This window comes from Astyanax mexicanus, chromosome 9, assembly GCF_023375975.1.
Source record: "Astyanax mexicanus isolate ESR-SI-001 chromosome 9, AstMex3_surface, whole genome shotgun sequence".
In the NCBI taxonomy this organism is placed as follows: Eukaryota; Metazoa; Chordata; class Actinopteri; order Characiformes; family Acestrorhamphidae; genus Astyanax; species Astyanax mexicanus.
In genome coordinates, this window is record NC_064416.1 from 25,522,701 (window position 1) to 25,535,683 (window position 12,983).

General features: G+C 38.5%; 1 protein-coding gene across 2 annotated transcripts in view; it reads left to right on the forward strand.

The window, feature by feature from the left end:
* necab2 (N-terminal EF-hand calcium binding protein 2) overlaps positions 1-12,983 on the forward strand; it is a 148,768-nt gene that overhangs the window by 128,588 nt on the left and 7,197 nt on the right. For both annotated transcript variants that reach the window (XM_049483494.1, XM_049483493.1), the window contains one exon: positions 10,241-10,353. In XM_049483494.1, coding sequence (XP_049339451.1) covers positions 10,241-10,353 — 113 coding nt within the window. The remainder of the gene's footprint in view (positions 1-10,240; positions 10,354-12,983) is intronic.

The following is a 12,983-nucleotide window of genomic DNA, read 5'->3' on the forward strand; positions in this document are numbered from 1 at the left end:
CAGTTTTTCTGTGAAATACTTTCAGTTGTTTCAAATCCAGAGGTGAGAACAGTTAGAGATGAAGAATAAATATATAAACGAGTGTGAGAGTCATTGCCTCTAAACCCAACAGCGAAAGGGTGAGAGAGGAGAGGAGAAGGAAAAGGAGGGGTGAGGAGACGAACACCACTACGTTATCATTACAAAACTACTACACCACTACATTTCCCATAATCCCATAGTGAATTTACCCTAGCAGTGCATTCAGTGTACTCTCCTTGTGACCATGTTCATCAAATCGGACTTCCTTCAAAGTCACTTGTCTGTTTGAATGGGTAATTCTAGCCAGATGTCGCAGGTTACAATCATTGCCATCCTCTGCACTGTCCACTGTGGGTAACACTTTGGACCAAGGAATATTTGTTGCCTGAACAACTTGAAATTATATATATATGTATATATATATATATATATATATATATATATATATATATATATTATTATTATTTTTTTGTTTTTGTTTTTTTCCAGATGGTAGTTTTACTATGGAAATCTGAGAGTTTTGTTTGTATTTTATTTAAGTGCAGTAAGTTTTGTGTTTGGAGAAAAAGGTTGTATCAACAGGGTAAATGCCATCGTTTTGTTTTAAACTAGGAAACAGAAAAAGTTAACTTTAAGGCAACTTTTCATGCTCTTCAGGATGAAATGGCAGGATGTTAAGAGTCATGCAGAGCATTAAATCTTACAGCACAAGGTTCCTTGAGTGAAAGAGAGTTAAACAGGCTCATAGTCATTAAAAGCTCTTCAAGTTTTCTGTCATTTTGTGCTGAGTGCTGATTGTACTCGCAGTGGCTGGTTAATTACGGCCCTTTGGCACATTCGGTTGTCATGGCACTTGATTGCCACAGCTATCACAGCCACTATTGCTGGCTCATTTGCATGCATATTTTAACATGTTGATCTCTGTTTACTTAGTGGCAAAAAAAATGGATATTTCACACATTTATAGCATAAACTGTTTGCATTTAGAGCATTTAAACTTCATGCATCTGATTTGAGGTATTTTTTTCAGTGGTCTGTCTACTCTGGTCTGAAAGCAAGTCATTATTAGAATACTGATAATTTTCCCCCAGTAAATTACTTAAGATTTTTCATTTTTAACATTTGACTATTCGTTAAGAGTGGGCAAAATAATATATATCAAAATATCTGCAATAACTAGATTGTTGGAGATATAAAAAAACATATGTTAAAGTTTTTTTTTAGTATAACAGTTGAATACATTGAGCAGAACAAATATAAAATCAAATAGAAATCTGTAAACTTCTATTAAACTACTAAAGTGTGTAACACAGAGCATGCACATAGATTGCTTTTAAGACGGACTGCTATTATTGTTATATGTAGTATTATTTTTAAAATGATAGCAGTACGGTGTCATGAAATATTTAGCTTAATTATTTTTTTTATTATACTTTCTATTTCAAAGTGGATAAATGATTTGATGAATATTTCAAATCTGATAAATATAGTTGACCTAGAGTTGTTGATTTTCTAAAATATTTTTTATTACTTTGATATTTTACCAGAAAGTTTTATCTTAAATAATTTTGGTTACTATATGTAAAATAAGTGAAAAGAAAGTAAAGGCAATAATGGTAAAATACTATTAATAGTGTGTTAATTTAGGGTAATTTTAATTATGAAATGTGAATGACTGTCTGCAGACACTGATATTGACTCCTAGGCTATGGGCCCAAAAGACAGGCAGGTAACCTGAGGACAGGTGTTTTATAATGCCCAATCCATCTAATCTATCAGCAAAACATGCATTTAAACCTGAGAGTTCTACTTCTTACATTGTAAACGACTCACTTTCAGACTTCAGTGATAGCAGTGCTCTTAATTGGACAGCCTGTCGATGCTAGCCCTGTGTCCGTGTGATAAGGATGCTTGCTGTCCGTCTTATCTTCTGTCTGAGTTCCTCTGGGGAGGGAAGGCTTGTGAGTAATCGCTCCATCAGTCTTGCGCGACAACACTGCTGTGCGTATCTGTAGCTTCAGCAGCTTTTTTATAAGGCCTCACCATGCAGCATTCAAACTTTACCCAACTTTAATAGTCTCTCAGCCCCCACGCGGACCACCTTACAAACACATATACACTGATCATACATAAAAAATAGTTCAATAATTACAGACTGTAGTCCTGTATCTCTATATTTCTCTGCATATTTTATTATCCTCCTTTCACTCTGTTCTTTAATGTTTTGGACCGCAAAGGACCAACACAGAGCAGCTATTATTTGGGTGGTGGGTTATTTTCAGCACTGCAATGACACTACTAACACACCACCACCAGTCATGTGTCAGTGTGTGTTATGCTGGTACGATAGATCAGACGCAGCAGTGCTGCTGGAGTTTTTAAACACTAGCCAGTCTAGCTGCCTAGATGTAAAGTCAGAGACAAAAGCTCATGTGTTTCTGCTGCATAGTTTGTGATTGGTCATTCTGTAGTCCTTTATCAGTGGTTACAGGATGCTGTCCACAGAAAACTGTTGATGGTCTATTCTCAGTCCTGCAGCGACACTGTGATGTTTAAAAACTCCAGCAGCACTGCCGTGCCTGCTCTACCTGTACCATCACAACACACTCCAAACCCCTCATCAGTGTGTCTGCAGTGCTGATACCACCCATAATGTTATGTTTGCTCTGAGTACATCACCAACCTTTACCAATACAGCCAGAGTATGAACAGAGAGATGGAAAGAACCAGAGATAAGAGGAGGAGTGAGAGACAGGCTGAGAACGAGAGAGAGAGAGCTTGGCAAAGGCAGAGCGGCAGAGGGAGAGAGTGAGAGGCAGAAAGATGGAAATTGAAAGCCCTGGAGGGAGATATATAACAACGTATCTGAAAGCCATCCCTGCTCAATTGGGGGCCATTATCACGGGGGAAGGCTCCAGAAAGAGAGAGCACCCTGCGAAAAAAAGACATGTGCTTGCTTTATCAGCACTCAGGCCATTCTTTTTTTTCCCATCCAAAGCTGTTTAATCCTGTTTAAGCAGAGCCCTATATGGAAATGTATGCAAATGCTTATGAGAGGGAAAAATGAAATCTTGTGATTTACAGAGCGTTCGTTCTGAGAGCAGGAGAGATGGCAGCAATGGGGGAGTGAGAAAGAGAGACAGAGAAAAGCGGGACAGTATTCCCCAGTTTCCATGGCAACGCTGCAATTTCCATACCCCCCACCCCCTCTTTAGGGTTGCTCTCGTTTGTATCTCACACATTTGCACATCCTGTCTCTCTCTCACTCTCTTTCTTGCACAGTGTGGAGGGTGTGAAATGTGCACGTATAATCATACAGTCTCACCGGATTGTGCAGTACTAGTGTCAGCTGTGTTTTGGTGGGGTATATGTGTGTGTATATGTGTGTGTGTATATGTGTGTGTGTGTGTACACGTTAGCATATGTGTGTAGTGCGTGTGTGAGAATGTGCCTAGCCCCATTCTTATGAATTGGGTAGAAGTAGGGCAGCTCTGCATGGGAGTCTTCCAGCTTCATTAGACGGTTTCAGTGCTTCACTCACTGAAAAGAAAAGAACCACCCATGAAATCAGTGCCAGAACAAAAACCTTATATCTCAGGAAGGACTGCTTCACTCAAGAAGGAAACTTTATGTATTAAACCTCTCCTAATGCTGTATGGTTTATCAAATTAAACTAAATTAATTGAATTACTGTGTTAAAGTGATATTTATTATATGGTAATCAACCTGCCAGAGGGCATCATTCAAGCCTGAAACAGTAGATAGACTTGTGTCTGTGGATAGAACTGAACTTTATTTCTGTTATGTAAGAACCTTAAAAAAAAACCTTACATTTAAAAAAATAGCTTTGTTACTTTTATTTCGCTTCAGCTTGTTTTCATTCCTTAAAAAAAAGTCGGAAAAAAGCTATCCAGATAAATCGCTCCATCCAGATTTGAGTCTGGATAGAGCGATTTGATTTGTGGTTAGATGAAAAGTTTAAACATAGACCATTCCAACACCCTATTGGTTTAAACACTATCCATCACACCTGCACATCATATCACACTCCAGCAAAAACATAGCAGACGTATGTAGCCTAGTATAAAGATGACCTGTAGCAGAGCTGCAAGATAACTTAAACCCTCGAAATGTCCCAACTAAGCTTTTATTAATATATTTACATTGAAAATGAATGTATTTAAGTACAATGGGTATTTCTGCGACTGAAACTAGGAGCATAGTGCATCCCTAATTTTTCAACATTAACATTTCAATATACATTATAGTCATTATGGCTGTGTCAGAGCCAGTTACTTCTGTATAACTTGTACAGAAGTATTTTAATCCCTAGTATCTATACTCTATACTATGTGAGTAATGAATGTCTGTACTTTTGACAGCTTTGCCCATCTTATACAAAAGCTAGAATTTCTCACTTTAATAAAGTAAAAGGGCTTTATGTACAAACCCAATTCCAAAAACGTTAGAATGCTGTGTTGATGTTAATTGAGAGTAAAATTAGACATTTTACAATTTCATAAACAACATGAACTGATTTAGAGCTTGATGGCAGCAACGTGTCTCCAAAATGTTGGGACAGAAAAAATGTTACTCTACATAAAATTATATAATTTGTAAAGACTTTGAGTATCCCACCATCTACAGTACATACTATAATCATTAAATCTAAGGTGTAAAGTTACAACAGTCAGGTACTTGCAGATGTTACAATTACAAAGCTAAGTATATACTATTTAAAGCCAAAAAGGTCATGGAGATAGAAAAAGAAAAAAACAATAAAAGCTTGGTATGTCATTGGAAAACAATACATTGCAAAATTAGGAAGAAAGCAGTTAGGTTAAATGGGATCAGGTAACACAGAGACAATTAAAAACAGTACTTTGTAGACAAAGAACAAGAAAAAGACTGACTTGATTGAAGCCTTTAATTCCACCAGACTGTTTTAGGAGTTTTATTAGTACCATTACAGAATCCAGTTTAAAAAGAGTTCTAGGTTACAAAGAGTCTAGAGTGCATAACATATGGGACAAAGAAAGCTTGAAAAATCTCTGTGTAAAACTCAATTATGAAAATGTACACCCCTTCAGTGTACATCTATTTAATCACATATTTCTTGAAATCTTTGGCACCAATTCAAATGAAATACCATATAAAACACAAAAATATGCCCAAAATCTAAAATTATGCAAAAATATAAACGTCTCAACAGTGGCACTGAAGATTACAAAAGAAAAACATACAGAGACCTCCCACAGAGCACACGGATTCCTTACGCTTCCTTTTATGTCACACTTGCACAGTTACACAGAGTTATCAGCAGGCTTTTAGTCTGAATAAAGCCCCTCCCTGTTTAAGCAAAACCCAGGAGACAAATGAAAGGGAAATGAATGATACAGTAGTAAGTCTAAATTAAGCATTTTGGGAATAAATCTACTGTTACCAATCAAAGCAAACCTAAATATCAAAAGGTCCTTTACACAATCTGAATATTTTACTGTACTTGTGGTTACAGCAGCAGAAGTAATGGGATGGCTGTGAGTGCAGCTGAGGTGGATGGGTAATGTAGTGTTTCTGATTGTGTTTTAAGGTGTGTAGAGTTGCATAGCGCTGCTGATTAAGTTTGGAGTTTATTACCAGGCTTGGGCTGGCTTATTGCCCGGGCCTTAGGGAAAGTGAAAACTGGCCGCTGTAATTGTGCTGTCAGACAGAACTTCAGAACATTTTCAATTAGTTTTTATCACTCCCTCCATCTGGGGGGGAGTTCTTATAACAGAGAGGCAGCTGAAAACAGCGTAGGGTTTATATACAGTGTTAACAGTGGGGCAGTGGTGGCTCAGTGGTTAGAGCACTGGGTTATTGATGACAGGGTGAATGTGTATTTGATACCTGATAATTAGCGACAAAAAATGTAATTGTTGTGTTTTTTGTGTCACTTTTGGTGACCAAGTTGAACGTAAACTGAGCGAGTGAGCATCCCTTAATCCTCTCCATTGTGTTTCTGTCTCCAGCCTTTGTGTAGTGCATTGCAGTTACAAATTAATGATCAGTCAGCTCTTGATTTTTGGCGTCATATGATTGTCGATTAATTGTTGCAACCCTAATAGCCACATACACACATATACTTATAAGTAACACACATACACATACATATTTAAATTAAAACTGAAGTGTAGAAGTGTAACTAACTGGTAAGTTTTTTCTTGGCCAGGTGTGACCTGTTACTCATTATTACATGACAAATGTATGAAATAAAGGTTTGGTTTTCTGGTTATTCCTGGACTAGACAGAACTGTAGACAGAAAGGAGATTCACCATTGGGGGGAAAAATATATATAGTCTTATATATAGTCTAGGACTAGGCTTAATCCCTGTCTCAGAAACCAACTCAAAAGTTTGAGTGTTAAAGCCGAGTGCTGAATTTACAGCTCTGTGAACTCTTTGTATGTGATTTCAATTAATAACCTCATCATTAGTCTTTCAAAAAATCTGTCAGAGAGACAGGAGACACTTTTTTAGTAAGATCTGGACTATATTAAAAAGATAAGCTTAGACAACTAAATTACATGAACAAATAACACATATTTTTATTGGAAAAAATACCCTGAAGGAGTTACCAACCAAAAATCTGGACACACCTTTAATTAAGTGATTTTTCATTTTTTAACATTTTCTAATACTGAAGTCATCAAAAAAATATATAGATTCTTCAAAGTAGGCAAAGTAGTGTTTGAGAGCATTAGTTGTGTTGTGAAAAGGTAGAGTTGGTATGCAGTGAAAAGCCCTGTTTGAGTAATGTTCTAATTCATATTATAGCAAAAACTAGTTAACTATGTAAAAATAAATAAATAAATAAAAATCCAAAAAAATTCCAAGAACTTTGAAAGTATTCTCAAATGCAGTCACAAAGACCATCAAAAACATTATGATAAAACTGGCTCTCATCAGGACCGGCACATGAAAAGAAGAGCAAGATCTGCATCTGCCCAGGATAAGTTCCCAGCCTCAGAAACTACAAGTTAACAGCTCCCCTGTTAAGAGCTCATCTAAATGCTTTACATAGTATTTTGATTTGTTTAAAACTTTTAAGTTTACTACATAATTCATTATGTGTTGTTTTATAGTCTGGATGACTTCATTCACAGCTCAAGTGTGGCACAGCTGTCTATCTGGCAGCTGGTTATGAGACAGCTTATTAGAAGTGTGAATCCCATTAACACTACAACTCTCCATAGGCAGACCTCTTCTATTGGACTGGGGGAATCCTGTTATACAAATGGTGATAAACACTAAACAAATAGAGAAATATTGCTGTCGGCTCCACTTCTCAAACCAAATCTGCATCCTTAATGTCTGTTGTTCCTTTTTTTAGATTCTGCTACATTCTCATTGGCTGTTTTTATACAGTGATATACCAAAAATCATTCTCATGGCAAGGCGGCATGGATTTATAGTGAGGCCAGGTGGGGAATTTCTCGATTTATAGTGTTTCATATGTAATAGGAATAAGTCATAGAATCCATTACCACTCACAGTGGACAACGCAGTGGTTGGTAATGATGGTGACTGGCAGTATCTGGCCTGAATTGTCCATGCATCACATCCACATTCAGTGCAAGAGACCCCACACGCATATCCCACAGGTCAGTTCAGCTTTCTTTAGCTTCCTTGGGACATGGCAAAAGTCATGGGACATGAAACTAGTTTCTGTTTCTCTGACACAGTAATTGTTATTGGAAAGTTGAATGCTTTTAATCAGTTTCTTTTGACATTTGCAAAGGAATTAAATTCTTTGTGGACTTAAGTGTAGAAAAAAATATATTGCCTGGTAATGAATGATAATAGATTAATTGTGCGACTAAAAATAAAATACTTTCTACAAATATTGTTTGCGATGTGAATCAGTACTAATCTCCTTTACATAAACTGTTGGAAATTAGAATTAGCCTGGGTCTCTTTGCCAGAGCTATAATTTGTTTTAGGATATATGTGGGAGAGATTGGTTATTTAATCAGACAAATGATTTCAGCGAAGCTTCACAAAATAGGCCCTAGATGACAGCATGCCAATTTGGAGCACAGTGGGGCTTGTGAGTGACAAGTCTTTATATGGGGAAGGTGCAATTATGTAGAATAAAGCAGTACTGAGATGGGTATTATTTTATCTAGATCAAGTTTCAAATTTAAACCTAATAATACAGTATTATATCTCTGGAATGCTGCACTCTGTCAGTGGAGTCACAAGCTGGCAGTTGGTTGGAGTTAGGTTAGGGTTAGATCGCCTCTCTGCTACACTGCTGAGCTGGAAGTGGTAAATGTTGGCTCCCTTGGGGAACAGGAGTCATAAATGGATCTCTTAACTCAAGTCGTAGGTTAGACGATATTGATCGTACCATCTGCTCTCTGTCTCCTGCATTTAGTTTCACTTGCACTGAAGAAGTGGAAGCTGATTGCACATAAACAGCGTGAGCTGCAGCTCGTTGCTCCTCTGTAGTGAAAAATGCAATGTTTGCATTACATTATAGAGGAGGGCACTGATCATTTTGGAATGAGGGCAATGGAGCATGCTCCCCAAAAGCTCTGTGGTAAAGCCTGAGGAATTGTGTTGGAGTGTTTACCTTCTAGAGAGGTGTGAAGAACCTTTTCTATTATGTATGCTGCAGATGCTCATGCTCTTTCAAGCGTAACATAAAAATGGCATATGTTCTCATGGGGTCCATTCTCAGAAAATCAATACATTGTCAAATTTATGTCCAGTTGATGTTGTTTGGTTGCTTTTAATCAAATTCAATCACGATAAAACATTTTATTTATTTATTTAGAAGCAAATATATGGCTTTGAAATGCCTTGAATCTGCACATTGTAAATTATTACGCTTATTTAAGTAAACTCAAACTAAAAATGCACAACATTTGCACATTACTCTAAATTAAGGATATTACAGCAACATTTTGTTGCAATTTACTTTAAAATATCAGCTTTAGAATCTTTTTTATGGTACATTGACTTGTATGAGGGAGAAAATCATCATTCTCATTGCCACTCCCAGTTGTAACGTTGCTCTTGCTCTTTGTAACTTTGGTGGAGCGTGAACTAGACCACTCGGAAGCCACCACTCCAATGCTTTGTAAATAGCTTGCTAACCAGCTCTTGACCAGAACAGTGTTTGCTACATTATATTTTGGTCAGTCTTGGTCTTGTTGGTCAGGCAGTGTGGTGTTGCTGGTCATGCTGTTTAACTAGCCTGATCTTGATGGTTGACCAGCATTCTCATGCTTGGTTAAGCTTGTAGAACAGCAAAACCATCAACATTAAAATAATATGTACTTTATGCTGTTAAACCAGTTAAAGGGGTTTGAGTGATTAGATTTGTGACCGTTTTATCTGTTATTTTGTGTCGTGGGTGTGTTTATATTTTTACGTGGCTTTGCCTTATCTAGATGTAACCCCAGACGTCCCAAGTCTCCCGGCAGTTGCGGGAGTCTACCACATATTAATACCGGCTCCCTGATGTTCGCAGATAAAATCTCCCAGAATCTAGAACAAGTGGCTCAAGAGTGAACACAAACGCTCACGCAGGCGACACAGACCTTTTTCCCCAATCATGTGTAAAAGAAAACTGTAGCCCAGTAACAGAAAAGCAAAGGGTAGAGATCGGTCAATGACTTGCTGATGTAAACTGTTTGTAAACTGCTATAACTTAAACTATTGTAAGAAGTGGTAAGACTGGTAAAATTAGTGGGTTTTTTTGTGTTACTTTTGCACAGTTGTGTGTAGCTCGTTAGCTTACTAGAGTCGATTTGTTTAATGTTGGATAACTAGTTCTGAATCACAAACTACATTCCAACTTTAGAGAACACAGTTCCACTGCTCCACAGCTCAGTGCAGGGGGTTTAAAACCTCCCAGGTAACATTTGCAGTTTGGCTTTGTGACCCTAGGTCTGCATAAATTCTCTAGAGCAATAATAAATAAGCTACAGCTGTAACTCACTTAGCTACAGTGATTCACAAAATCTGACTATTGGTGAATGCAGCTGCTAATGAACGCTGGCTGACATTTGGGAGGACACTAATTAGAGAGTTTATTCCTTCCTAACCCTTCTGCTTCCCCAGCACTGAGCCCGTGTTTTTCCGTACGGTGTAGTCAGGGAATATGATGCTTTACTGATCTCTCTCTTCTCTCCCTGTCCTTTCTCTTCTCTCTCTATCCTCCCCACAGTCCCTCTACCTGATCCGCCAAGAGATGACTGTATGCCAGAAGCAGCTGGGAGAGTTCTGTGAGGCCCTGAAGCAGTACCTGAAGAACGTCTCAGCCCAGAGAGACTGTTTCCAGTGAGTGTCTGTTTATGTACCGTATTTTTTGGACTATAAGGCGCACCGTATTATAAGGCGCACGATGAGTGAACGGTCTATTTTTAGTGTTAGTCCATACACAAGGCGCACTGGATTATAAGGCGCACTAAATGAAACTTTATTTATATCAGTAACAATAACTCTGAGCAATAAATCCTTCACAATATCTGTGAAAAATAACAACATCTCTGAGCAATAAATCAACAAGCACAGCAAGTACGTATTACTCCGCGACGCTCCTGACAACGGTAGCCGCAACGCTCCGACAGACCATAATATTATGTTGAAGCACAGCAAGTACGTATTACTCCGCGACGCTCCTGACAACGGTAGCCGCAACGCTCCGACAGACCATAATATTATGTTGAAGCACAGCAAGTACGTATTACTCCGCGACGCTCCTGACAACGGTAGCCGCAACGCTCCGACAGACCATAATATTATGTTGAAGCACAGCAAGTACCGCATTACTCCGCGAGGCTTCTGACTATAATAGCGTGTTGTGCCGAATTCGGTGAATAAAACGGTTTTAAAACAGAGATAAAGATTGGATAAGTTTCATTTCTGGATGAAGTGATTTCCAGCGCTGTTTGGATATAACTGTGGATTACAGGAGACTGGATTGATGGATTCTCTTTAGTCTGGACGCGTTTTGAAGGTAGGACCTGTGGCTGAGCGCGGGTGTGTGTTCGGGGGGTGGCGGCAGTGACCGGAGGTTACCCCAGGACAAAAGGAGAGCCTTTTATTACTGGAAACATGCGCTCTGACGCAGCTCTAATTCATGAAACATACATCCTACAGTAAAAGCACAGTTCTGGAATCCGGAGAGCCAGACGGTTCGAATGGTGTATGACATGACCGCATTCGATGAAATATGGACGAACGATAAACGCAAATATGAGAGTTATGAATTATTAAAATCATAACCAAGGCATATTTCGCCCTAAATGTTTATTTTCTGAAAGGATATTCCGCTAAATAGGCTAAATAGCTCAAAAGCAGAGATTCTAAGCTTTAAAATGGTATATTGCATGTCTATATTGAACCTGTAACTGTTCATAACTATTCAGAAACACAGCCAGTTATGAAATATTAAATATTTCTGGCCCGCCGGTGGGCCAGCGCGTGTTAAGAGGTTAACTTTACTTAGAAGTGGGCGCTAAAAAGAAACAGTTTGTGCTATTACCCCAGAACGGGTGGAAAGGAAAGTTTACCGGCACCTTGTTCTGGCCACGGAGCTACAGTGGAAACTAGCTACCCTGAACCACAGCCGAGAGGCAGTACGGCAGTCAAAGGTAACCGCGCGCTAGCCCAAGAGGGGGATCTTTTTCTGGCGTGGGTGAGGAATTCTGCACAACAGAGCGCCGTGTACCACATAAAAATCGAGGTCAGTAAACACAAGCAAAATCCATACACAAGGCGCACTGCATTATAAGGCGCAATGACGATTTTTGGGAAAAAAATAAGTATTTTAAGTGCGCCTTATAGCCCGAAAAATACGGTACTTACAGTAAATCGTGCTATACCTCTTTTCCCTCCTTCACAAATGTCTATTATCATATATTATATCCCTCTGAGATTTCTAACAAGTTCATACTGCCGTTCTCCTCCGCTGGAGCGAGGTTTACCTTAGTGCTGAAATGAGGTTGTGCAATTTAGCCTCCGCTGAATATGGGTGGCAGGAAAGCACTGGAGTCGCTCCCAGCCCAGTTGTTTTAGCTCATGAATTAATGATGAAATAGAAGAAATAAGCAATGCAATAAGGAATGCACTGACCTTGAAGTGCTTCAGGAGCAGCAGAGTTTATGCAGTTCAGAGTGAAATGAATTCACCGCTCTCTTCAGATCTCACCTATGCATCACTGTAAACGCTCAGCAAGCATCTCATTAGGAACGTTATGCTAATTAATAAGCACAGAGTCTTCGTTCTCTATTTGCCCTCTGAAAAGTTCTAGTGGCTTGGGTTTTTTTGTGGCCGCAAGTTGTTGGAAACATTTCCTTTCATTTTTTTTTATTTTTACCCACTTTTTTTCCCAATCTAGCTAAGCCAATTAATGCAATTAATGCCACCATGAACCTTAACTCCTCCAATCACTTAAAAGGACAAGTACATGTCTTGTCTAAAATATGTAAAGTCATCCTCAGCATTTTGAGGCAGCAAATAAAATTATATCCCATGGTATTTTTACGATAAGGATACTCTTGGCGATATGACAAAACATTAAATAAAAAAATATATATGTGACACACCCCTGAGATATAAAAAAAAAAACAAGAATTTTCATTAGATTTGTAACAGAAGTAAATTACCCAGAATGCCATGAAGCTAATTATGCACTCAACATATCTCTATATATATTCAGGATTAAAGTAAAATAAATGATACTGGACAGATAATCTGTCGCTAATATATATATACATCAGCCAACAGATGCCTGTGCAGGCCAGCATCACAATATCACTATCACAACACCCACCCAAAGACAGCATGGCTAATCATGCTCTCTCAGGCTCCAGCTGCTGATACCAAGTCCTTTTGGATCTTTTTAAATACTGAAGCTTTTCTGTTCTACCACATCCACGGGCATGGGCAGCAGTGATGGTAAATAG